This window comes from Aptenodytes forsteri, unplaced genomic scaffold (assembly GCF_000699145.1).
Source record: "Aptenodytes forsteri isolate BGI_AS27 unplaced genomic scaffold, ASM69914v1 Scaffold351, whole genome shotgun sequence".
NCBI classification, from domain to species: Eukaryota; Metazoa; Chordata; class Aves; order Sphenisciformes; family Spheniscidae; genus Aptenodytes; species Aptenodytes forsteri.
Genome location: NW_008794604.1, coordinates 255,029 through 279,275, shown reverse-complemented (window position 1 = coordinate 279,275; position 24,247 = coordinate 255,029). Strand labels below are relative to the sequence as shown.

Genomic DNA, 24,247 nt, shown 5'->3' with positions numbered 1-24,247 from the left:
GATGTAGCTGCAGATACTACTTCAAAATGACTTGTATACGAATGCACGGGATAGTTTAATTAAAGGGAGAATGGAATTTCCCCAGCTTATGGAGAAAAGTACATGGAGAAATCTGGTTCACTGGTGTTACTGAGCATCTGCTGGCTTGTGATGATGCTTTTACAGCACATTTACTGGGGGGTTTTGCAGGTTGCTCTGTCTCTGAAAGGACAGTACTCGGTGTTCATCTCGGTTCACTTTGTGCTATTTTTACACCTTTCTGTGTTCAAATGGCTCAGAATAACATGCTTGTCATTCACCTGTCAACTAAGAAATGTAACTTACTTCCCCTGAGAGTAGCTCCAATATGAGGAATATCTTCAATTACCAAAAAAAATCTGTGCTGTCCCCTTCCTGTGTGCTCTTAAAAAGCAGGTGTTTACAAAAGGTCCTCTGTTTCAAGATGACCTAGTTAAGGGTGCTGCTGTGCAGCAGGTCAAGGTTTTGGAGTAAAGTTTTTAGCATCACGAGATGCTATTCAGATTTTGGAGAAATCAGCAAGTGGTTTTATTCGATGAATCACGGCATAAATGGAGGGCTGGAGGAACACGTGCCTGATACTGGAGTCTTTGACTAGATAAGAAGTACATCAAGTAGTTTAAGCCGATGCATTCAAATACCTGTATCCTGTCGCAGACGTGCACTCTGTGCAACACCAGCAAAACAGCTTGAGCTTTCCGACACCACTGCACCGCTTGGCTTGATGAGCCTCCAAGTCCTTTTGCATTAACACGCAGCAGGATATAGAAATGTTTCAAGAAAAAGGGAGCATCCCTACGCTTACGGACATGAGAAGACTTAATCCTCTGCATGGGAGCTGGACTGGTTTTTTAATTGTGTGATTGCTGCTGTCTCACTTGAGTGGGAATGGGCTTTTTAACTGTAACTTCAAGTGCTGCCAATGATGCTCTTGTACATTTTACTGGAGAGAACTTAACCGAATCAGTGGTAAAAATGATCTGTCTGTCCTGTTTGACTGTGCTTTTATGATCTGATGTGTTACGATTTTATGGCCAGAGAAGGAACAGATGTCATTAGTGGTTTCAAAATTGGTTAGAACTGAACAAATGTGGATGCTTTGTATTTCATGATGACTTACTGCTGGTCACTGGGGGCATGTAAAAAGTTTCCTACAGAGGGAAATAAAACCCAATTCTAACAGTTGTGTTTTGTTTTCTCCCACCTCTGACACAGGTTGCCAACTTGGCCTGTTCCATCTCAAACAACGAAGAAGGTGTGAAATTGGTTCGCATGTCAGCCAGCCAGCTTGAAGCCCTGTGCCCCCAGGTAATGAAGAGCGTAAGAACATAAGACACACCCTAATAAGTTGGGCAACTGGTCCTGCTTAGTATGTGTTCTGGCCTCTTGGTGTCTGTCTACAGACTTGCTGCAGGACTTTTTCTTTAATATATGTAGAGAATGAAATGCAGTGTAGGCATCAAGACTTAGACACTTTAAAATATATGACAAAGTAATTAATGATACGAATGGGTCTTTTTTACATAACAGCTCTAATTTTGTTTGGGCAGGGTGTTCTAGTGACCTGCGAGACAGTAAACTGGTGAAGCTTCAGTGGTTTACTGTGCGCATTCATGTTGCAGGAAGATGTCTTGTGAAGGCACTACCGCTGCTCCTGTGCATGCTGTAAGATGAATGATAGATACATCATCTTTTTCCTGAGTAGAATATGAATATGCCAAAAACATCTTCTTGATAGAGTAGGATCAGAGGAAGCTTGCTATGCGTGAAGAGTTTGAACCTGGCTGAGACTACCTTTTAATTAATAACTTTTTAATGGAAACAAGGAAATTAAGTTTCTATAAGCACTAGATTATCCTCTTCCATTTTGACAGCCCTGATGTTTTAAATGTCAACAACTAGATACTTGGATGAACTCCTGAAGACTACAGTGCACTGTCAATTCTTGTCGTTTACATTTTTTAAAGCAACAGGAAATTCAGATCTAAAACATACAAATAAGCTGGTTTTGGTAACGAGGAGCTAATGGAAATAAGTACTCAAAAAATTGGTCAAATGGCATTTTATGAAAATAAGGTGTATTGTCCCAGGATTATTTGGAATTTGTTCAGGTTTTCTCATATATATTGGTCCTTTTAAAACCAGTCGAAAGGAAGAGAGAGATGTACACCTGTACCCGCCTCAGCAGGAGGGGAATTTTGAGGGAATAGGTGAAGATAGTGTGAAGAGCAGGACTATTTTACCTTTTCTATTACCTTTAAGTAATAGTGCTATTAAATAGGTGAAGATAGGCACCTGAACATAAAACATTAAATACTATCTAGGAGGCCTTTTGGCATCCTGGGGTGGACTTCTGTGATTCCCACTCCTGGATCAGACCCTGGGGCCGGTGCATCAGCTGCATTGGCTGTGCAGTTCTTTGCCTCCCACGTCTGGGGCCAGTGGTGTGTATGGCTTGTTAAAACCGAAGGTCAATTTTTACAGTTGGAATAAAGTATGTGGAAGAAAAAGCTTTTAAAAATACGTCTTATCTGGTATAAGGGCTTGCTCTTTCCTAAAGTAACCAACTAGGCTGGACGTAATTTTTTTTCTGTTATCTCCAAGAATGAGTGTCTAATGCATGTTGCTCCAAACAAACGCTGATGCTTTTGAAAATAATCATCTTAAAGTTAGGTTTTCTTTGAATCTAAATGTTTCTGGTAGTTGTCCAAGTCTGTGGGGGTGTGTTTTCCCCTCCCCATTGCTGAAATTGTGTGTATTTCAAACTTCTATCTTTGCTTTTCCAACAACTGCTTATTTAAATAAATTTACTCCTTTATAAAATAAACACCATGATAGTCAACATGAAGCAATTAACAAACTGTAGTCAATGGTCACCAAATTGTAGTCACATATACTGAAGTGCAGTTGTTAACCTTTGAGTTCAGGGATTATGGATAATATGTTTAACACGTATTGGAAGCTTTGATTATCTATGAATGGACAAGGGCTGTAACTGATGGATTTTGGCTTTACAAAGGTCACATATCTGAACTTCCAAGCCTGCAGTTTAGATGCTCCACTGCACAGTCTTGCCTTAATTTCAGGGTCGTCACCAAGAGATTGGTAAATGACACTATAGATGTTCATAGTACTTGTAAGAGTGCTTTTCTGTTACATTACATGTTCTCTGGTTGATTCTTTAATGCTCTAAATGTTTTAAATGTCTAAACTGTTTTAAAAATGGCATCTGTGTTTTCTCCTAACAATACAGAAGTTTGTCTTACGCCAGTCTAAGCGACGCAGCAAACTATCGTCCTCCTCAACTGCATTACTGAACAGTCCCCAAACTTTGATTATTCTGTATAATCTCTAAATGCTTCTAGATATAAAGAACAGCATAGTAGGATTTTGTTTCCTTTTTTAGACAATTATCTGTTTATTTTGCAGTTTATTCCTGATGAGATTCGCAGCTGCTTCTTGAATCCTTTTAGGTGGCTGTGCTGAACAAACGTGTGAATTAGGCATAAAATACAGATTTAATCCAACATTATCTGCTTTTTTTTTTGCTTAAATTGTATTTTTCCAGAAAGATGCTGGATTCGGAACGAGTCAAGTCAATCAGTAACTACAATGGTCTCTGAAACTCAAGTGAATATATCAATATCACACAGAAATATGATGTATGAAATTTAATTCAAGATATTGCTGTGGTTGAAAGGATGAAACTGAAATTTAATGCACTTGAGTCCCAGGTAACCTCTTAAATAGCTTAGCTGAGTAGAGGCCATTCTGAGAGTAGGGAACTCCTGGTTAAAGAATGTTTTCTGCAGAAATCAATCTGTAGAGTTAATTATAAAAGCTGTATATCAAATAGAAGCAGTTATTCGGTCCCTTGCCATAACTAGCCTTTTTGAGCCGGCAGCAGGAGTAAGGAACATGCAACAATTCAAACTGGTTAGGGAAAACTTGGAAGTTTTGTCGGTACGGACAAGAAGTCAGTCATTGTCAATGTCACCTACGGGTTCATACATTCTCAGGTTTGAAATTTAATTCTTTGAGGAAAAAGAAGAGGTGGAAAATTTTTCCTCTGAAAAGTCTCTACAAAAGCAAGCAGTTAAATTTGTTTACTGTGGCTATGTTCCTGGAAATCAGCTCTTCCTCAAGAGTAACATCATCCTTCCCGTTTGTGAGTCCCCAGCCAATTAACAGAAGTTAATGCAAAGTTGAAGACTTAATGTGATATTTAGAGCTCCCTTTCGATGGTGCAGAAGGAAATCTTAGGAAGAGCTGTGCGTGCTCCGTAGTAGCCAGCTGGGTGACTTGTGTTAGTCTGGGTTTACAGGGGAGAAATAAGGCAGCATTAGGAGGTCACTGGTGTTTATCTTCATGAAGCCTTGACTTACAAGCCTGCCTGAATTCTTTTTTTTGAGGACATACGTTGCTGAAAGTCTGTATATCGAAGTGAAACAACTTTGTCCAGCATCTCACAGGAGTTACCTGCAGTCCTGCAGCTTCATGCCTTGCTAGGTGGTGGGGGAAACAAGGCCAGTCTATGGTGGGTTAAGATGAAGGAACAAAAGTCCTCCATCACTACAGTTAAATGTCTTTAAAAAAATGCTTAAAATGTCTTTCATAATGGAAATGGAAAAGTACTGCTGTGAAAAGCTTGGAATAGTTGTTCGTGCTTCCATTTGCCTAGCAGAGCGCTGGGGGAAGTTTTCTTTGCCTTCTTGGTAAACACAGAGCTTGCCAATGGTAAATTAGCGAAAGATTCTGTTTATCTTGACTCGCAAACCTGGATCCTCACTTGTAACTCTGGCTTCTGAATTCTGTTTCCAAGAAGTACTTGCTTTGGGAGCCTGCAAAAGCTGTTCTGTAACAGCATTTTGCATTAAAGATGTCTGAGAAGAGAGCTTAACCATAGGAGTGTTTCTGATCATATAAGCTGTAGGTGTTTAGAAAGCAACAGTGAAAATGCCCCAGTACAGCTCTTGAAAGGAAAGAGCGTTGCTCCAGCCTTCTGATGTGACAGTCTGCTGTCACTTGCAGCTGCTTTTACTAGCTATATATTGACTTTCTCGTTCTTTAAAGCCTCCATGAAGTTAATCTATAGACTTCTAACCAAATTGCAGTCAGGCTGAGAGTTTTAGAAAATAATTATGGATTAGAATTTCCATCAGGTGGGTGTTTGCTTCTGCCAGCAAAAGCTGGAGCCATTGCCCTTGAGACTGATCATCTTCTGGGAAGTGGGTTGCAGGAGCAGGGTAGACCCTGCACCTCCCTGGTGTGGACACGCAGGACCTGTTCTCCCATCTGTAAGGCAGGGCTCGCTGTGCGCCAGTTGGCTGGTTGCCTTTCTCCTCTGCTGCCCAAATAGCACACCCTCCTTAGAAACGTTGGGAAGGCACCAGGCAGCGTCTCTGCCTGTCCTTTCCGTGCTCCCTTTATACCTACCTTAGCACAGACAGCGTGTTTGGCGTAGCTCGCTGTCCCCTGCACAGTCAAGTGAGTGTTGCCTATTAAACAGACTCCAGATAATTCTTGGATTAAGTTACATTTTTTATAAAAATAAATTGGCTCTTCTCATATTAACATCTTGTTTTAATAATTGCTGTTCCACATCCTTACATTCCAATTTTGAAATGCTTGAAAAGCAATTTGCTGCTTATAGATTTCTCATGAGGCAGATGGTTACATATGCTGATCACACCTACTGACACAGATAGACAAAATACCAAAGCATAAGGAATCCCATGTAGAGGTTCCAAATAGCATGAAAACTTTTGTTTAAAAGTTGCAGCATCTTAGAGGAAAAAAAAAAACTTCCAATCCACCCCCTCAAATCAACCAAACCCAAATGTGACCGGCAGACTTTCTCTCCTCGAGTCCCCAATTACTGCCAGTTCCCTGGTGGCAGTTGGAGAGGAGGTAACTTCCTTTTTCTTGCAGTAAAGACTTAACATCGAACAACTGTCCCCTTTTTTCTTCTCTTTGAAAGACTGTCAGATTTTTTTTTTAATGTACTAACTAGCAGATCTATCTCCAGACTGTTTAATTACAGGTGCTTGAAGCATTTTACTGGCATTGAGTAGAAATACTTATATTAAAAACTTAACACTCGGGTTGCAGTTTTGTATCATGCGGCCACCACAGGACAGGAGTGGCCATCAAAGAAACAATATGAGAAACTCGAGCAGTTACTGATGCATAAAAAGAAGCAAAGATAGGAGAAAGGGATTCAATTCTGTAGAAAGATGTATGTTTGTGCGTAAGGACCCTATGTTTTCATCACAGGCACAGTACGATCTGTGGAGTGCAGTAGTAGAACAGCTTCCCGAAAAGAGACAGAGTCCCTGAAACCCTCAAAGCTTCAGCACTTGAAGTCAGTCAAATGCAAAATGAAGCAACACAAATGGAAACCAAAACAAATGGCACCAAAATTCTTGCAGCTTCTACATTGACTGGTACTATAATATCAGTCCTCAGCTGCCAATGAAAATGCTTCTTCCATATATGGGGAAGTTGATAAGATAATTATCTAGACACAATATGTGACTTGTAAATACTTTGACAGTAGTATATGCTAAACTGGAAGAGGTCATGTTATTCCAGTAAAAGTGTGTATCTGTGGGTCATTATAGCACTGCAACAACGGGAGTAAATCTCTCTGCAGAGGTGCCTGCAGTCACTCTCTGCATAACTTGCAGGAAAGGAAAGTGCTCAGAGTACCTTTTATGCATTGGAACAAAGTATTGGAAATCAAAGCAAACTTTTCCTTCTTTTGGTGCATCGGCCTCTGTACACTTGCTGGTCACTGTCATTATAGCTAGAGAAAGTGCAAAACAATCTTCTGTCTGTTTTGCTTCCAGGCATTTCGGCTCATCAGATTCTGCAGAGTGCTTTTTGCTGTATTGAAGCACGTAGGGAGTTAGCACACGTAGACATGTGGATGCAAACCTGGGGTTGGATGTAACTGGAAGCGACTTAAATGTCCTGCTTACGAATCTTTTTACCCACTCAGAGCAAAATGCAATTAGGAGCAGGGAAGGAGACATGAGTAGGTTGAATGCTGGAGGTAACTGGCATCTAGCATATGTAAAATTAAATTATGAGCATCTTCTTACAAACTGCCAGTAAGCAAGCTATGCTTTCTTTAATATAGAAAAATGCAGGTGTTAAAATCCACCTGAGCAAGGGGAGTCCTGGCTGGGCTCAGCTGGTGTGGCAGCTTTGGGGGTAAGGTCATGAATTCATTCGTTGACCATTTGGAAAGCTGCAATCTGAGAATTGTGCTTTTGCTTCTACCTTACAACTAGCTCTCTGTATCACAGGAGCGCTCTGAGCGGCAGCAATAAAATAGAGCAAATGAGGGGCACTGCATGGTGCAATTACCAGTTTTGGCAGGTTGAATAAGAGACTTCTTCCACTCAGCCTTGCACTGAGGTTGCTCTAAAAGCCAAAGCTCAGATCACTGCTTCTACCCTTGCTCACTCTCGGATCTTCTTCCCAAAGCAAACTTGATCCTGCTGTCTGCTTGACAAGTTCCCTTTCACCCACTCCAGAATAAAACTGATTTTTCACATCCCAGCTGGGGCTTTGATTTGTGCATGTCCCTTTTTTTCTCTGTCCCCGAAATCATAGCTGATGGGTGGGTGCTTGTGTTTTTAGCTTTTTTTTTTTACAAATGCAAAGTAAGTTTGAAGGTTTGAAGGTCGTGGAGCTACTTTCCAACTCATTCCCCAAATGCCACAAGAAAGCTGGTAAATTAAGATCTTTATTTAAAAGCAAAAAAGAAGTGAGTTACGTAGGAACAGCAGATATTTTGGTTGTAAAGAAAAGGTGTGTCGTGAGGAGAGGGGAGAGGACTGGGCGTTTGTTTTAGAGCTTTTGAAACTGAAAATCTTCTCCTTGTCGTGGCACAGTAGCATCCTAAAACCAATACGACAGGAAACAGGGCAAAGTTAAACCAGCTGCACAAAGAACAGTCTCCTGTAAAGAGCAAAAAGTCCCTATCAGAAAGACTGAGGCAAAAAAGGAAAAGTGCTTATAGCCATTGAAATGGAGAGTTACGTGGCTTACAGACATTGCGTGCACTGAGACTATATTAAGCTATAACGGGTAGGGATTGCAATGCAAAATAAGTAGGTGATAGTTTTCTTCTCCCAAGTGATGCTTCTTCCTTTGGCCATGCCAGCCAAGTGTTCAAAACTGTTCTTTGTAGGAGCACCACCATGTATAAGAGCTTTCTTCTAGCCTCTATCAGTCTTTCAGATGGAGTGCTATAAAGGTGAGGCTGGAAGCCATCCTAAGTTAAACCTAAAAGAATTAATTCTGTGTGACCCAGTGTCTTTAATTTACCCACAAGTATATCTAAGGTTAAGGTGTTTTCTGTCCTGGAATAGCTGTGCTTTTTAAGAGAGCTTCTGGGCAAAGTAGCCGCAGTCTTGTAACCCAGGTAGAAGTCACTCTTCAGGGAACCTTGGGGAGTCCTGCCCTGCAAAGGTATAAATCTATAAATTCAGTCTGACATCTTTAGTTCCAATAGGGAAAATTTAAAAAAAAGCGGCAGGTTCTTCCCATGAAAGACACGAGAAGAGGATCTGAGGTACAGATTGAGACATCAATTGCAAATCTTTTGAATCCTAAGCCTCCCTGATCTTGGGGTGTGTGTTGCCAAGTCCTGGCTGCTGCCGCGGGAAGCTGCGAGGCGGAGCAGAGCAACTCCAAGTAACTTGCTGGAACCACGTTATCGAGCATTGGGCTGTCTGACTTGAACATTGCAATTGCAACATGAAACAAAGCACCGATAAAAATAGTGTGTTTTCTTGCCATGCTTCATTTCCTTCTGGATAGTCTCAAAATGTCCCTGTTTGATTCTTTTCTTTATACGACTTCAGTGAGTCATTGTGATCACAGTGCTCTGGCAGCATTTTGAAAAGCTCTGAAATACAGAATATTTCCCTGAAATTGCCAAATGTTTTACATGGAAGCTGCTACATTTCAGGTAGTCTGGCCATGTTCTTCCAATTTTTTGAACTATATATCTCTCTCTCTTCTTCCTGTAAGTTACTCATATTTTAAATTAATTGCCCAATGCTTGATGTTTTTTGGAGAAGCAATAGTGTACTTTAATCAGTCCCTTCCCCCCTCCCCCCAAGTGTTCATTTTTAGATAATAAAGGAATCGTAGTCCTGCTACACACACAGATTATTTAATATCCAGCATCCCTGTACTTTTCCCATGACTATCTAAGCATCTGTTGGAAAATAAATCAGTCGCTCTGTACTGGATACCAGGCATCATGTAAGAGCATATTTACTGGAAGAGATAATTTGCAGGGTTTTGTCAGTAATCCCTGGGACATTACCCCAAGCAGACCTGTGAGACGTGTCCGGGGTAACTTGCCTACGTAAATGCGAAGCTGTACATACTTGGCAGAGTGAAGGGTCTGATCACCCCTGCTAAAACAGAAAGTTGGAACCACTTTGCTCACGGAGATAGAGTATGTGCTACAAAAAAGGGCTGTTGAGCTGCATCTGCTGTCTTCAATTTCTTCCTGAGCGCACACACACCTGCATGGGTGTCCTAAGCTGTAGTTTGTCTTTAGTTCCACAGTGACACTCGATAGCCTTCGATTTCCCCACCAGGTTGTCCTCATCTCTGGTACTGCTGGCTGCTTTCTAAATGCAAGACATGTCTGCTTGTAAGGGAGATCTTACATGCTGGTTTTGCTTGGCCATTTTTTTAAAATAGGTTTGCCTTGGCCATGCGTTTTTGCTGTTGTACAAAAAAATTTCCTTTTTTCAGTTGGACAAGCTGCCTGTTGGGAGGACAATGGTGCAGCTTGTGCCTCCTGCATTTGGATTTAGTGATGACGCCCTGTTTGAGTTTCTTGAGTGCTTTGCAGAGCCCTCTATCTATGACAGCTCTTCTATTACATGTGAAGAGTTGCTTAAGGTGGGCATCTGGGGTTGGACACATGCTGTTGACAAAGATTAATTGTTCAGACAGCTGCTGCTGTCCAGACATACATCACGCAGGTACACAGGCCATATGTTCCTTCAGCATTAATGCTGACCTGTCTCAGTGCTTAAAGGATGTTTTCATATCTGATATTAGCCACGGTAGCTAGAAGAGAGCAGGAGAAAATGTCCTGACCTTTGGTATTACCGTCTTCTCTGTCTCAGTAGTTAGTTACTAGCAGGATAAAAGCTGAGAGCAGATTTCTGGAGCATTGTCTGTTTTACACTTGTTATTTGGATTCACCTTCATAAAACTTCGGATATCTAGATTTTGATTGATAGGTGGATAATTCATTACATCAGTCAGACTGGGGCAAGAAATGGTGTCAGCGAGACTTAAGAAGCAGGGCTCTTGAGCAGAGGACCTCTATTTCTGTTTGATTTTAAATTTTTAAACATCATTTTCTCAGGTGTTGCAAGGTGTTTTTCGGGGCTTCCAGGACTTGAGAACCATATTCTTAATGGGCAGTGTGAGGGTAGCAGAGCAACGTGCACCGTGGCTGGCAGCAGGTCTCTCTTGAAGGGACATCCTGATTACTGCAGCTGCCTACACAGAAGATGTGACTTCAGTGTCTGGTTTGAGGAAGGGGAAACAGCAGAGGACCCCATGTTCTTCATGAAGGACGGGGACACTGTCATTATTGCCAGGGTTCAAAGGCGTGTTTCATCCCCGGGGGTCTCCTGAACAGATTGCAGCTCGTGCCAAATTGTTTCTCGCATTTGTCTGTGTTATCAAACCCATCGAGCTCATTTTGATTTGTGACCCAGACTTGCAGCCTCCATCTCCAGAGGCAGGATGGTAGCATGGAGAGCAGTATAGCTTTTCTGTGGATTTTCCTCAGTCACTGCTAATTTCTAGCATCCCTCGGGTGAATCAGCCTCCTTCTCCTGCCTGATTCATTCAGTGCCATCGTGATATCTTTGACATCACCATCGTTTCCGTGTTTAGTGAGTTGTATATTTTTTTAAATGCTTTGTGACACTTTTAAATGAAGCAGGTAGAGAAAGTAGATTTTGGAAAACCAGGAACATCTGGTGCTTGCGTGTTTTGTCCGGCAACTTTGTGAAATTAATATGGTCCTAAAGTAGAGAAGAAAAATTACACATTAGATTTATAAGTTAATTAGCTCTAACTCTCAGGTGCCTGAAAACAAGGTTAGGAGTGTCATGCCGGTCTGACTGCGGATGGTTTCTCATGCCTGGCACGTTTCCAGGTCATTCTGCTGGAGCGTAGTGCAGCAAGAACAGGAGCAGGCTTTTGAGATTGCTTTCTTCCCACACCCAAAGAGGCGGTTTTGGTCATTTAACTGATCAATGAGTTGGCACAGCTTAAACTTTGTTACCTAGCAGTATGTGTAGCATTTGTTCTGCATAGAAAAACAAGGATCTGGAGTAAATTAGAGCCTTGGGGTTAGAAGAAAATTAGTAGGGGGGTGTTCAGGAGGAGCATCAAATAGTATCCTCTCCTCCTGTTCCCTGGCTAATCTAGCTCTTCTACCATAACAGAAATCTTAAGGTACTATAGCAATTACTGGTAAGGTATAGAGTAAAGCTTTAAGGAAAAGAAGATAAATTTTGTCTTTGCATATTGTTTCTACTTCAGACTGTGTAAGATTAATCCTTTTTTGACCTTTTTTCTCAGGTTCCGGCGAGTAGCTTAGGAAATGCAGCCTCCAGTGTACTAAATGTCATCTTGTCTAAAATATTTAACAACACAACTTGTGCTCAGAGAGCAACACCTTTTTAACATGAGCTGTTAAAGAAAGGTGAAGCTAGCTCGTATGAATACTTGCCAAGTGTTTTTGCTTCTAATAACTAACCATAATAAATGTGGAAGCAAGTATGAGTTGGATGTGAGAGCAACAGAATAAACACTTTTGTGTTTAAACATCAAGTTCCTGACAACTTATTAAACTTGCTTTGTTTGCTGTTGAGTTCATTGGATAAACATATGGAAACTAATTGTTTCGTTAAGGGTATGTTTTAAAAATCCAGAGGTGTTTTACAGGTCATTAATGCTGCACTGGCTCTGGCTGCTAAACCCCAAAGCAAGCTGGCTCAAGAAAACATGGACCTCTTCAAAGAGCAGTGGGAGAAGCAAGTCCGCGTGCTGACGGATGCTGTCGATGACATCACTTCCATTGATGACTTCCTGGCTGTATCAGGTAATCAGGGGTTCGATCTCAGAAATAATCTTTCTCATAACTGAGCTTATTCCTGGAAACGGGTGGTTTCTACACATGTTCTGGAGTCTTCTCGGGTTTTTGGAAGGGATGGTGTTGGTACACTTCACCTGGCAAGCATCATCTTCTACCGAGCGAGATGTGAAAATAGAGCATGAGATCTTGGCACAAGAAGAAGTATTTTTATAGCATGAAAACAGCGATAGTTTAGTTCAGCAGGTACTGTAGAAACCTGTCATTGCACTTACGGCGTGTGCATGCATAAATGTATATATTTACATGTCAGTAGACAGATCAGCTTAAACATAGCAAAAGACACTTTATGTCTCAAGATTTTGAATTGCTAGCTGAACTACCAATGAATTACTATCTAACTACTGTAAACAGACATCACCGGTAACACTGGGGGAAATAGAATACGTTTATGTTCAAGTTATGAACTAGCAAAAAGACGATCCCTCAATTCACCTTAGACTCTTATGTAAACAAAAATGAATGTCAAACCATGGTCGTACAAGTTAATTAAAATAAAACTGTTCCTATAGAAAATGTTCTGTGAATCTTTTTAACCATGTCAGCTTTAGTAAAGTTTTTAAAGTTTTTAAAAAATACAGATAATTATAATAGATTAATAATTCCATTTGGCAAAGCGCTTGCCAAGATAATATGTTTTATCAGCATCATTGTTAAAGACTCACTATTAGCTGCTGTGACCTAGAAATAAGGGGGGCATTTTTATTTCCAAATCCTCTAATTCTGCTCTAGTCAGAAGACACGGTGATATAACCACGTGAATTGTGTCTGCAATAGTGTTCACAAATTACCACTACAAACTGAGGGTCTAATTTTCCTGGTGCAAATAGGCTTGGGCATCTCAAGTGACCTAAAAACTCTGATTGTAAAGAGAGATTTCACAGGAAGATGTGTGGCATCAGAAGTACCGGGTGAACATATCTAGGAAATGTAGACAAAAACTTGCAGGCCTGAAGTAAAATACATCTTTTTTTTTTTTTTTTATTTTTTTTTTTTAATATAAAAAAAAAAAAAACAAACCCAAAACAAAAAAACCCCGAAGTAATGTTTCTACAGTGAGTCACCTGTATTATCATACATATTGTATTGTGGTTCCCTGGGTTCTGAATAAAAATTTTCTTTGCAATGAGTTAGCATAAACTTATTAGGCAATTGAACGTCCTCATTCTTTGTATCTGTCTGCGTGCTTGTCGTTGCAGCAGTAGTTGAAATTGCACAGCTGCAAGGAGCCTATTTCTGGGGAAATATATTTAGAGAGAATTGTGTGCTGAAGTTCACGGCTCCACTTGGCGTTTGCCCACAAGTGTACAAAACATTTTAAAGAGAAAAAGCTGTTAGTCTGTGAAAACGTGGTCTGTATAAAGCTGCCTTACTGTATTTCACTTACAGATGTGGCTCAAAATGGGTTGAGCCACTGGAACTGAGTGGTCTCCATCCTCGTATAGGTCATTCGAGGAGATGGGTACTCTGCTTTTGAGGGGAGAGGTTATGGTGTTGGCCCACTGCTGAGTTGCTCTAAAGAGTTTCAAGAGCTTGGCAATAAGCAGGGAACGCTTCTTTTCTGAGGCAGCGACAGGCTGACTCAGGAGAGAGTTCACCTCGAGTGTGTGCTTGCCACCCAAAATGATGCCATGGAAATGCTGTAGTTTGAGACTACTTCAGACGCAATTATTTGTATGTGCTGCGTTATCAAAGAGATGTTAGAAAAATATTAAAGCAATAAATATTGCTTTAAATATTATTTGTTTGAACTGTGATAAATGTTTTCCATATAAATGCCACAACTCCAATTCGTCTGCTAAAAGTCTAAACATCTCTTCAGATAAAATCATGACGAGTATGATTTATACCAGGTTCTGTTTGGGGTTATTAGGATGTTTGTGCATAGTAGGGTTTTATCAGTTACCAACTGGGATGTAAGCAGACTTAAAAAGTGTCCTTGTGGGTCTCTGTGTGTGTGTGTATAATAGCACATTCCTACAACGTGTTGTGCTGTCCATCATGAAGTGTATGCTTCATTGTTCAGCTTATGCCACAGAATTGTGTTAATTATGCACAAGTAAAGGCTTGATGAAAGAGATGTTGGGTTTAGATAATAGCAGAATATCGTACAAGAATAAGGATACTTAAATGCACAGTGTTGCAGATAAGCTTGCAGATTACAACATTTTATGAAGGGCGTAGCATGAGAAAGGCCCTGTTGAGTTAGGACAACGGTCTGGCAGTGGCTAATTGTCAGTGCATGGGAGATTAATAGCAGAGGAGTCCTGTAGACTGAAGATCTTTCGTATATGCTCCCAACCATGAGTGATTTGCAGCTCAGGGAGCTCCAGCATCAGAGGTGCTATCTACTGAACAGTCCTTGACAGATTTTTCTCATTTAAGCTTGTGTTAGTTGCTCTTCTGACCATTATAAACCACTGGCATTCCCATCATCCTGTGCAAAATTCACAGCTTAACTGTGCTCTGTGTGAACCACCTCCTCGTTTTTGCAGTGTTGCCAATTTGCTTCATTTGATGCCCCTAGTTGTAGCAGAAGATAGTGAAGAGGTTTTTTCCCTCCTCGCTTTCTTCATGCTGTTTGTAAATGTACAGACTTCTGTTGTACACTTAGCCAGTCACCTCTTTCTTGACTGCTGAGTCTTTGCCTGTTTCATTATTTCTCATGTCAAAGCTCTTCTCTACCTTCTGTAATTCTTATCCCTCTTGTCAGTGCCTTCCCTAAGCACTCTGGGTGTGTTTGTGTGCCCACTATCTCTGCTCTTTAGAGCAGTTGCTGATAGGACTGTGTAATTGTCAAATTCAGTGTTCTGAAATTACCTGGATCTCCCTTGAAACCCTCTAAAAAAATCATTCAATTTGCTGCCTTCTGTTCCTCTGCTGCTGACAGAGGTTTACACGAGAGACTGCCCATCACAGCGGAGCTATTTTGTCTTAAGAGCCTCCGGATGCATATTGCCTGGGCCCGATGATTGTCCTTCTTCATTACAAGTTGAATACTGTATTTACAAGTGTATGAACACTCAATATTTGTTCCATAACCATGTCTACTGACACTGCTGCTTGACCTGGTTCCTCCAGTGTCCCTCGTCAAGAGAGGGTCCAGCATGGAAATTGTTCTAAGACTTTCCACAGGGGACACAGCAGAGAAGCAGAGTTATATTTATGCATCTGTGGCTTTATCTCCTGACTGTTGCTCTTAGGTTGTGATCTCCTGTAGCCCCCAGACTCCCTCGCAGACTTCTTAGGATGTTTGGAAAAGGATTTCTTAATCCCTTTAATGGGGAGGTGGGTGGAGGTGGAAGGTGTTTGGTGGGGGTGGATTGAGGATTGACAGCTGTGGGGGACTTTTAATTCTGTTACCTTTTCACAGTTTTATGTATTTCCTTGTTTGCTCTAAAAATAATTTTTATTGGAAAAAAATGGCTTTCCTCTTACCTAGTTGCCAAACCATGCCATACTTTCCCTGTAGTTATTTTGGTAGGACAAGATCCCTTTGACGTTGCCTGCGTTATACTCCATGTTATATTCTATTGCTGTGAGATTTTTCTCCAGCTCAGCAGCAGGAAGGCTGTTATCTTTGATGCAGGACGGCGTTACCACGTCCCCAAAGGTACTGGTGGTGAACCCGTGCATCACCATTTCTTGGGCTCTGCCACCCCGGCCTCAGCAGATGGAGTTTTGTGCCAGACACTTGTGGTCCATATGCCTGTAGGACAGGTAGCAGTGTGTGTATATACAAGCACACAGAACAGTGTCAAATCTGATTTGTTATCATCCAGCTGGAGAGTATAACCAGAGTAGATGCACCTGGCAGTCCTGTACTTCCCCAGGGCCCCTTGCAGGCTGCCCCGTGAGGGATTATCTTTCCATAGAAGCATCTTTCTGGCAACTTTGCATCTACAAAAGACATTAAATGATCAGCAGGCTTTTAAATATTCATCCTCATTTTGTCCATGCCTTTTATTAAAGTTCATATAATCCAAAGAGGCTTTTAAATGGTCTGTGGCTTAATTTATTCATTAAGGAATTCAAGCAATAAACAGTCTGTGTTTTGGCCTGACGCCGATGCTTTTTCTTTTTACTGTTGCAACTTGCAACAGTAAACTTGCTTTAAATACCAAAACTCTGCGTGCTCCTTGCTGCAGCTCTTGTACCTTGGCTGCCTGCTCACTGGCTTGTCAAATCACTAATGAACCTGCGCTTCTCTCTTAGGGCCATATTCTGCCCTCAGCTGAACTTGTTCAGGCTGAGTTGCTTCAGAGGTGTTTCACAAGTTAATTTTTGTCCAGGTTGCTTACAGAAGTCTCGCAATATTGCACCTGGCTCTGTTAATTTTATGTAAATTAAGCGTAACTCTTCCAGCAGCAATCCTTTCAGCCAGTTTATACAAATCCCTATCAGTCAACTCTATGTGTTTCTCGTCTCTACAAACTCTTGCAAAATGGCTCTTTTACTACCTGCGTAGGGAATAAAAGCCACTTCAGTGGCACGGCTTGGCAGTGTAGCATGATTAAGTCAATGGTAAGTAACTCTGGTTTTAAGTGACAGAGCAGAAATGTTTCCAAGTTGGTTTCTTACCAAGCAGCACAAATGCTGATGTCGGATAGCAATGTCAAAGCGATGGTACTGATATATTAAAGAGGTCTCTAACAGTGTTTGGAAGACCTTTTGGGTAGGTTTCCCCAAATGAGGATCCCAACCTCTTTAGGCATCTTCAGAAATCTCTTAGGGGTTTTTACACGTTTTGGGCCTCTTGGACTTGATAAATGGGGGAAAATATCTCTGGGTAAGAAAGAAAAATGTATATTCTAAAAGTGAATTACAGACAGAGGTCCTGGCTTTATTTTCTGTTTTCTTAGGAGGCAATGAGTACTCTGTCGCTGGAACGCTTTCTGCATAAATCACTGCATATGTTGTATGTCTTAAATTTGATGGAGGACTAACAGTTTAATATTCTCTGGTGGTATGTGTGTGGTTGTCGGAAAACACTATGTAGGAAGCTAGGAACGTGCAACAAGCGCCCCAGTCTATTAGAGGGCTGAGTGGATTAGGTGTGGCACTGGGGAGGGTGCCTCATCACCCCACGCACGTGGAATGACGGGGGAGTGGCTTGCAAATATTTGCAATAAGGGCTTTGGCAGTCCAGGGGAGGAATATGGAAAGAAACACGTTAGGGGAGAATGCAGCTGAACTGAGCTTTTCTCTTGGTCAAATCGAGTACAAACAGGGGCAAGAAGTGTGGATGCCAGTAGGTGAATGGACTGATGGGGTTTTTTGACACCTGGTTGGGAAGGTCAGCTGTTCACTGGTCATAGCAAGCTTAAAAATTAATGCTTTACAGCATCTCACTGGAGGTTCATAGAGCAGGTTGCAAACTGAGAAATTGCAATGCTGATGACTGCAACAGAAAAGAAGACATTACCATCTAAATCCTCCTTCTTTTACCACCAGAGAATCATATTTTAGAAGATGTAAACAAATGTGTGATTGCTCTCCAAGAAAAAGATGTTGATGGTTTAGACCGCACAGCTGGTGCAATTCGAGGACGTGCTGCTAGAGTCATTCATGTTGTCACTTCTGAAATGGATAACTACGAACCTGGAGTCTACACTGAGAAGGTGTTGGAAGCAACTAAGTTACTGTCCAACACAGGTAAGAGTTGGTTACTCCCAAGATCCCTGAATTCATACTGCTTACAAGCGCACGGGCAACTGGATAGTAATGTACCTGTGAAATCTATTAAAGGCTCCATTTACATACTATAATGAAAATTAGTGGGAGTTATTTGCAGAGCTGTTGCAAAATGAGAAATGTAATTTTGCTGTGTTGACTGGCTTAAAACTCAGCAGTGCGCAAGGTCTCCCTGAATGTGCTTGCTGTCATTGACTGAGCTGTAGAAAGCTAAAACACTGGGGAATGAGTCCCAAACAGTGAGACAGGGCTTGAAAGTTATGCTGGTCATCTTGCAGTATTGTACCAGCCTCTGTCAGTGCTCAGGTTCCAGAAAGAAGATTTCTGCCTATTGGCCCAGTAGAGTAAATTCTGGGTAATAGTATTAGGGTAAATTTTGTAAAATATCTTCAACAGTTAAAGAAACATTGTAGGTTGTAGTCAGCCACCCCTAAACGAGAAATTAGGGTGTTTCCTGTGAGCTAGCTGGTAACATCCATATAGGGTAAGGAATGATTCTGCTTGCTTCAATGAGTGCTGTGCCAACTATTAGTTGTTGGGTTTGCTTTAATTACAACTGTGATGAAGAATCAAGGGTGACACTGAAGAAGCAAACAGACTGTAAATGGTTCTGTGATGTTCTTCCTGGGGTGCAGTGAGTCACTGAAGTACAGCAGTGCAACCTGCCCGCTTCCAGTGCCTTGTTAAACTTGAGCTTTGTCGTGGTAATATTATTTTTTTCCCCCAAAATGGTGTACATCTACAGGGAATAGTAAACAAATGCTTAATATTTTATCCCATAGATTCTAACTGCTTCCCCAGGTGTTTTCTCCTTGTCCACTAGAAGGGTGTGATAAACTTTTCACTGGCTAAGGGGGAAAAAACCAAATAGCAGTAGAGTAAACAGAAATTGAAGTGAACGTAAGACTTGAGCTACAGTATTGGTGTCCTTCTATAACAAAGGTTTTGAATTTAAATGGAACCACTGCAGAGTTTCCAGTGATAGTTAACAACGAGGCGCACACACACACACAGAAAATGGCACTGGGGTGGGGACTGACTCTTATTTTGTGTTCTTAATTCAGTTATGCCGCGGTTTACTGAGCAAGTAGAAGCTGCTGTGGAAGCACTGAGTTCAGACCCTGCTCAGCCAATGGATGAAAACGAATTTATCGATGCTTCGCGACTGGTGTATGACGGAATACGAGATATCAGGAAAGCCGTACTGATGATCCGGGTGAGCATAACTTACTTAAACAGCTTTCTGTTTTTCTGCTCACTTTCCCCCACCTCTATTGAACTGACATGCATCAGTTTTATTGAGAGCAGGCAGCGTAAGATTTTTGTTTAGCTCATATTAACATTCTGTCTTAAAAACTGCTAATCGCTCTGTGGAGTACTTCAGAAGTATGTTTTGATTCAAATTCATTAAACGGATCTGAGCATCAATGATAGCCAGAGTTGTGATGCTAAATACCCTTCACGCATCTTTTGTAATATCATGTTAATGCCTTGCTTGTTAATGTGCTAAAATCAGTGACCTTTGATTTAACAACAGCAAGTGGATTCTTAACTGTAGATGCTTTTTGATGGTTTGAGAGCTTAGAAATAAAACCTGATGGCTCTTTATTAAGTAAATTTGGGGAATTAATGCTAGTTAGTCAAAAACAGGTTTAGATGAGTTCAGTGTGTAGTTCCTAGAGCATGTAATTCGTTAATTGGCTAGCCTCAGTAAACAGGGACCGGTTCACAGAGGCTTTATCTCTTCTGTGCTTGCATGTTTCAGGTGCAGTGAGTGTGACTTGGAAGTCCTAATTTCTGGTAGGTCAGGCAGCGTTAGACTGGTAGGCGTGTGGGGAAGATGCAGAAGGGCTCCTGCAGTTGATTGAAGGGATGCAGAAAAGAAAGTTATGGTTGAGGCTGACCTGTGGGCATACTCCTTGAATCTTAGCGTGGTAAAAATGGGCAGGAGCCAGACACAAACAAATTACTTTATTACTTTTTTTTCTTTTTTCCTTGTACCCCTCTGACTCAAACGCCTTGCGGAGAAACTGTCTTCATCTTTCAGAACGGTAACCATGGCAGATACATTTTGGTGATAAGTAAATTGAGGACGTACAGCCCCAGAATATATGTGATTATAGTAACCATTGCAACAGTGTCTTCCATGTTTGCTGCTTAAAGCAAAGAATCAGATGGAAAATCAGAAGAAAAGCTGACAACCACATATGTGCTCTCCGTATAATTTTTTTCAAACTTAAGCTCAGGATTTATAGACAAGCAATGTTAGATGAAGATATCAGTGCTTTCCTGCTATGCAGACAAACTAAATTGATTCACCCCCCGCTAAAGTCCCTGTTATTCAGGATATGAAAGTATGACTGCCAATTCCACGTCGTCAGTAATTAGCCGAGCTGGCGATGCCAGGAATCCTGACGTTTCTCCTTGCGCCGTGTCTCTGATGTCAGAGTGCCACGGCTTTATCGCAGCTGCCAGTAGCTAACGGCAGCTCACTGGTGACATACCAGTGACCTATAAAAAAGTTAAAATGTTAGTATTTGTTGTCCAAAGGGCTGTAAGGTCTAGAATGTATTTAGGATAAGAGAGTCATCCAAATGGAGATGCCAGGCCATCACTTCTCCAGGGCATTGTCTCAAACTGGACCACAGGAGTAACCACGCTCGCAGGGGGCTGCTGCTAAGCTCGGCTGGGGCAAACAAGCTGTTTCACTTGAAACTTTGTCCGGTGGCACTTGTTTTTTACAGGAACCAGAAGGAAAAGTCACTCAAACACCCTAATTTTTGCATTTATGCAGTGTATTTTCAAAACTAAAATCTTACTCTATCTGTAGGTTATTGAAGTAAAGCTTTTTCCTCCCTGATCCCCAGGCAATCTCTCATCACCCCCCGAGAGGAGTTTTTGCTCTTGATGACAGGTTGAAAGGCAGAATTACACTTTGTATACTTCAGGTTGTTTGGGCTTCGGGATGGATGGGAAGAGAAGGGGGCTTGAGAATCATAAACAGTTTCTAAAGATGCAGCAGAACTGTTTTCTTTGATTTTTTAAAATTTTTTAAATATTGATACGCTGAGCTATTTATTAGTATATGTCCTTATGCTGATTTTGTGAATATACTCTGTTCTTCAAGGCATGGAGAGGAGATGGTGGCTGAAATACCCTAGTTCTTGATTGTCAGCATACTCACCTTTGCTTTTTGGCAACTATTTTGCATATCCATCTTTATTTTCACTGTATCTCAAGGTGTCTGTATTGGAAAACAAGTTTGTAAAATTCGAATCATAAGAAAGAAATATGAAGAACAGGGACTTTATTTGCATCTTGTCTGTTAATCACAATTTATTGCATTTATCAGTGAAGTTCTTTGTTGATCCAGCTCTGCAAAATAGTCATGAAGTGCCACTCTAGGCAAAGATGTAGTATTTTGACAAACATGCTGTTTAAACTTGATAAGCTTTATAAAAAGTTTGCCAGCTACAGACTGGCAGTAGCAAAAATAAATCCTAGGCAAGCAGGAACTAGGTCAGATGTGTTTAGCCTACAGCATAAATGCTGGCCCTTACTAGCTAAAAATTTCCAGCTTTTCCTGGGGGATAAGAATAAATTTTGATATGTTTTATCTGTTGTTAATTTAGTCGATGCTTTGATTCATAATTGTGCTAAAGACGACGTCTGTGGTTTTGAACCAGGCCTTAAAGCTGGTGTAATTTTAGCTTCAGAATCTCAAGTGAAGCTTTTACATTTAACCAAGTTGCAAAAAAATTGTTCATTTTTCAAAAACTTTTTTCTGTGTTTCAAATCCTGAGTGTGTTAGTGTCCGACAAATCTCTAATTTTAGCTTCAGAATCTCAAGTGAAGCTTTTACATTTAACCAAGTTGCAAAAAAATTGTTCATTTTTCAAAAACTTTTTTCTGTGTTTGAAATCCTGAGTGTGTTAGTGTCCTGACAAATCTCAGATGTTTAGTTACTGGTACGAAATTTTGAGGATCCCTATGGTGTTTAACATGAGCAGTCAAGCATATATTATCACACGTGTTCACAAGCTGGATACAGTCCTTATATTTACCTTTTTGTTGAAAACATGGAATAATTTTTACCTTCATTTATTTCCATTCTCTCTGCTTGAAAAACAATATTCTTGTTGATTTTTAGAGCCATGAAATCTATTGTTTGACTCTGACTGAATTACTCTCTCCTCAGACTCCTGAAGAGTTGGATGATTCTGACTTTGAGACTGAGGATTTCGACGTCCGAAGCAGAACAAGTATTCAGACTGAAGATGATCAGCTCATTGCTGGACAAAGTGCGAGGGTAAGGAAGAAATCTGAGCATTATAAAACCGTGACCTGCCTTCAAGAAACAGTTCAACTTGCTTTGAAAATCCAGGTTAAATTTTTTGGGGGTGGTGGTGAAAACGTTGGATCAGAAAACTGGCGTTCTTTTGTTTCCAGTTTTCTTCTGAAAAGGAGGCTAAGCGAAATGCGGCATGTGCTGGTCTGATGGACATCAGAAACGTCTGTGTTTTATTTTGGATGTTCTGAAAGATCAAGATCCTTTTAATACCGATGAACTACTTTATACTTTGACATCGCAGACGTAGGCACTGCCGTTTAATTAGCTGAGCTCCTGCAGGGAGATACGGGGCAAATCATTCCATTGTACTAATGTTATTTTCAACACGCAAATACTAAGTTTGTGGGCAAGAAATAGATAGCTCTGCAGTTCAGGTATTTTTTACAAAATGTCTTCTCACGCACATGTTGGTGTGTGTTTGGCCGCTGAGCATTTAATCAAGACAATGTTGAGAGGAGCTCAAAAATGAAATCATTTCATAGGAAATGCATTTCCTATGACTGTTAAAAATGAAAGCATTGATAGGCAATATATAATCATTAATAGATGAAACCTTAAAATCAGTACATTGAACGAAAAACAGGCCTTACCTATTGTTTTTAGTTGACACGTCCCCTTCTGGATCGATAACAATTTATACTCTTGGGAAAGTGCCACGAAAGATTTTTTTGTGAAGGAGCTTCTAGCCTGAAACCAGGCAAGAAGTAGCTAGGCCCTATTTATCAAACTTCTGCCATGTTGGCTTTGGAATTATACTAACTGAGAGTATTTTTTATGCTCTCCTTCCTTGTACAGGCACTCTCTATTCCTGTATCCCTCTCTCCCCTTTTATTTAAATGCAGACATTTCTAATCTACCTTTTAGCATGGCTGCTGCCAGAGGCTTTTTTTTGTACTGAAGACTCCTTTTCACCTGCTTCTGGAGGCATGAATGCTCCTAATATTTATGAAGGCAAGGGTATTGAGCCTCATATAGGCTGTGAACGTAGTCTAATAGATTTTATTCAGGAGTAAGCACATACTCTTTATTTTCACTTACTTTTTCCTCAGTATGCGTGTTTCAAAATAGTACATCTAGCTTTTTGCAGGAAAGGGACTCATAGTATTTCTTCTGTGCATTGCAACACTGAAAGATACCCAAGTGGAACTTCCTTTTAAAACTCCTAAATTTTGTAGAAAAGGCAAGTCCCTCCTCTTCATGCAGTTTTTCTTTGATGGATGGTAATATGTGGCAAACTTGTTCGGTGTCTAACAATTTTATTGTGCGAATGCCCGCCTTTCAGACGTCAGTTTGTCTTTCTGGGCACCCTTTCTTAAGAAAGACCATAAACTTTGGCTCAAAATGGAAGGAAATGGTTCTGTAAAGCTGAGGATTGCTATTAAAGCTTTATCCCTCATCTACATGACTTAAATCAGTTACTAGTGAAATGTTCCAAAAAGCCTTCTACAAGCGGCGGCATAAGGCAATGTTAAGGAAACTCTCTCTTTCAGGCTATCATGGCTCAGCTCCCTCAAGAGCAAAAAGCTAAGATTGCTGAGCAGGTCGCAAGCTTCCAGGAAGAAAAGAGTAAATTGGATGCTGAAGTATCAAAATGGGATGACAGCGGTAATGACATAATTGTTCTGGCAAAACAAATGTGTATGATTATGATGGAAATGACAGACTTCACCAGGTGAGTCTTTTTAATTTGTGCACACAACACCTTCTCTCAGAACTGGCTGGGATGCTGACCTTTCAATGAAATATTTTGCAAGTACTCTTAAGAGTCTTACTTCTTACAATTTCCTTTAAATGTTACCCTATTAAAGCCTGTGTATTAACTTGGGAGATGCATTACTATGCAGTGACTGGGAGGTAGTAACTGTTTAAATTGATCTATAGGTACACAGCAGTTGTTGCCTGCCTGCCTGCCTGTCTTTCTTAAGGGTGATTTTTGTCCCAAGGAAAATATATATATATATATA

General features: G+C 40.8%; 1 protein-coding gene across 1 annotated transcript in view; it reads left to right on the top strand.

The window, feature by feature from the left end:
• CTNNA1 (catenin alpha 1) overlaps positions 1-24,247 on the top strand; it is a 105,550-nt gene that overhangs the window by 69,925 nt on the left and 11,378 nt on the right. Inside the window, exons 9-14 of the mRNA XM_009273199.1 lie at positions 1,234-1,326; positions 12,031-12,187; positions 17,693-17,893; positions 18,997-19,148; positions 22,131-22,241; positions 23,774-23,955. Of these exons, the coding sequence (XP_009271474.1) occupies positions 1,234-1,326; positions 12,031-12,187; positions 17,693-17,893; positions 18,997-19,148; positions 22,131-22,241; positions 23,774-23,955 (896 nt within the window). The remainder of the gene's footprint in view (positions 1-1,233; positions 1,327-12,030; positions 12,188-17,692; positions 17,894-18,996; positions 19,149-22,130; positions 22,242-23,773; positions 23,956-24,247) is intronic.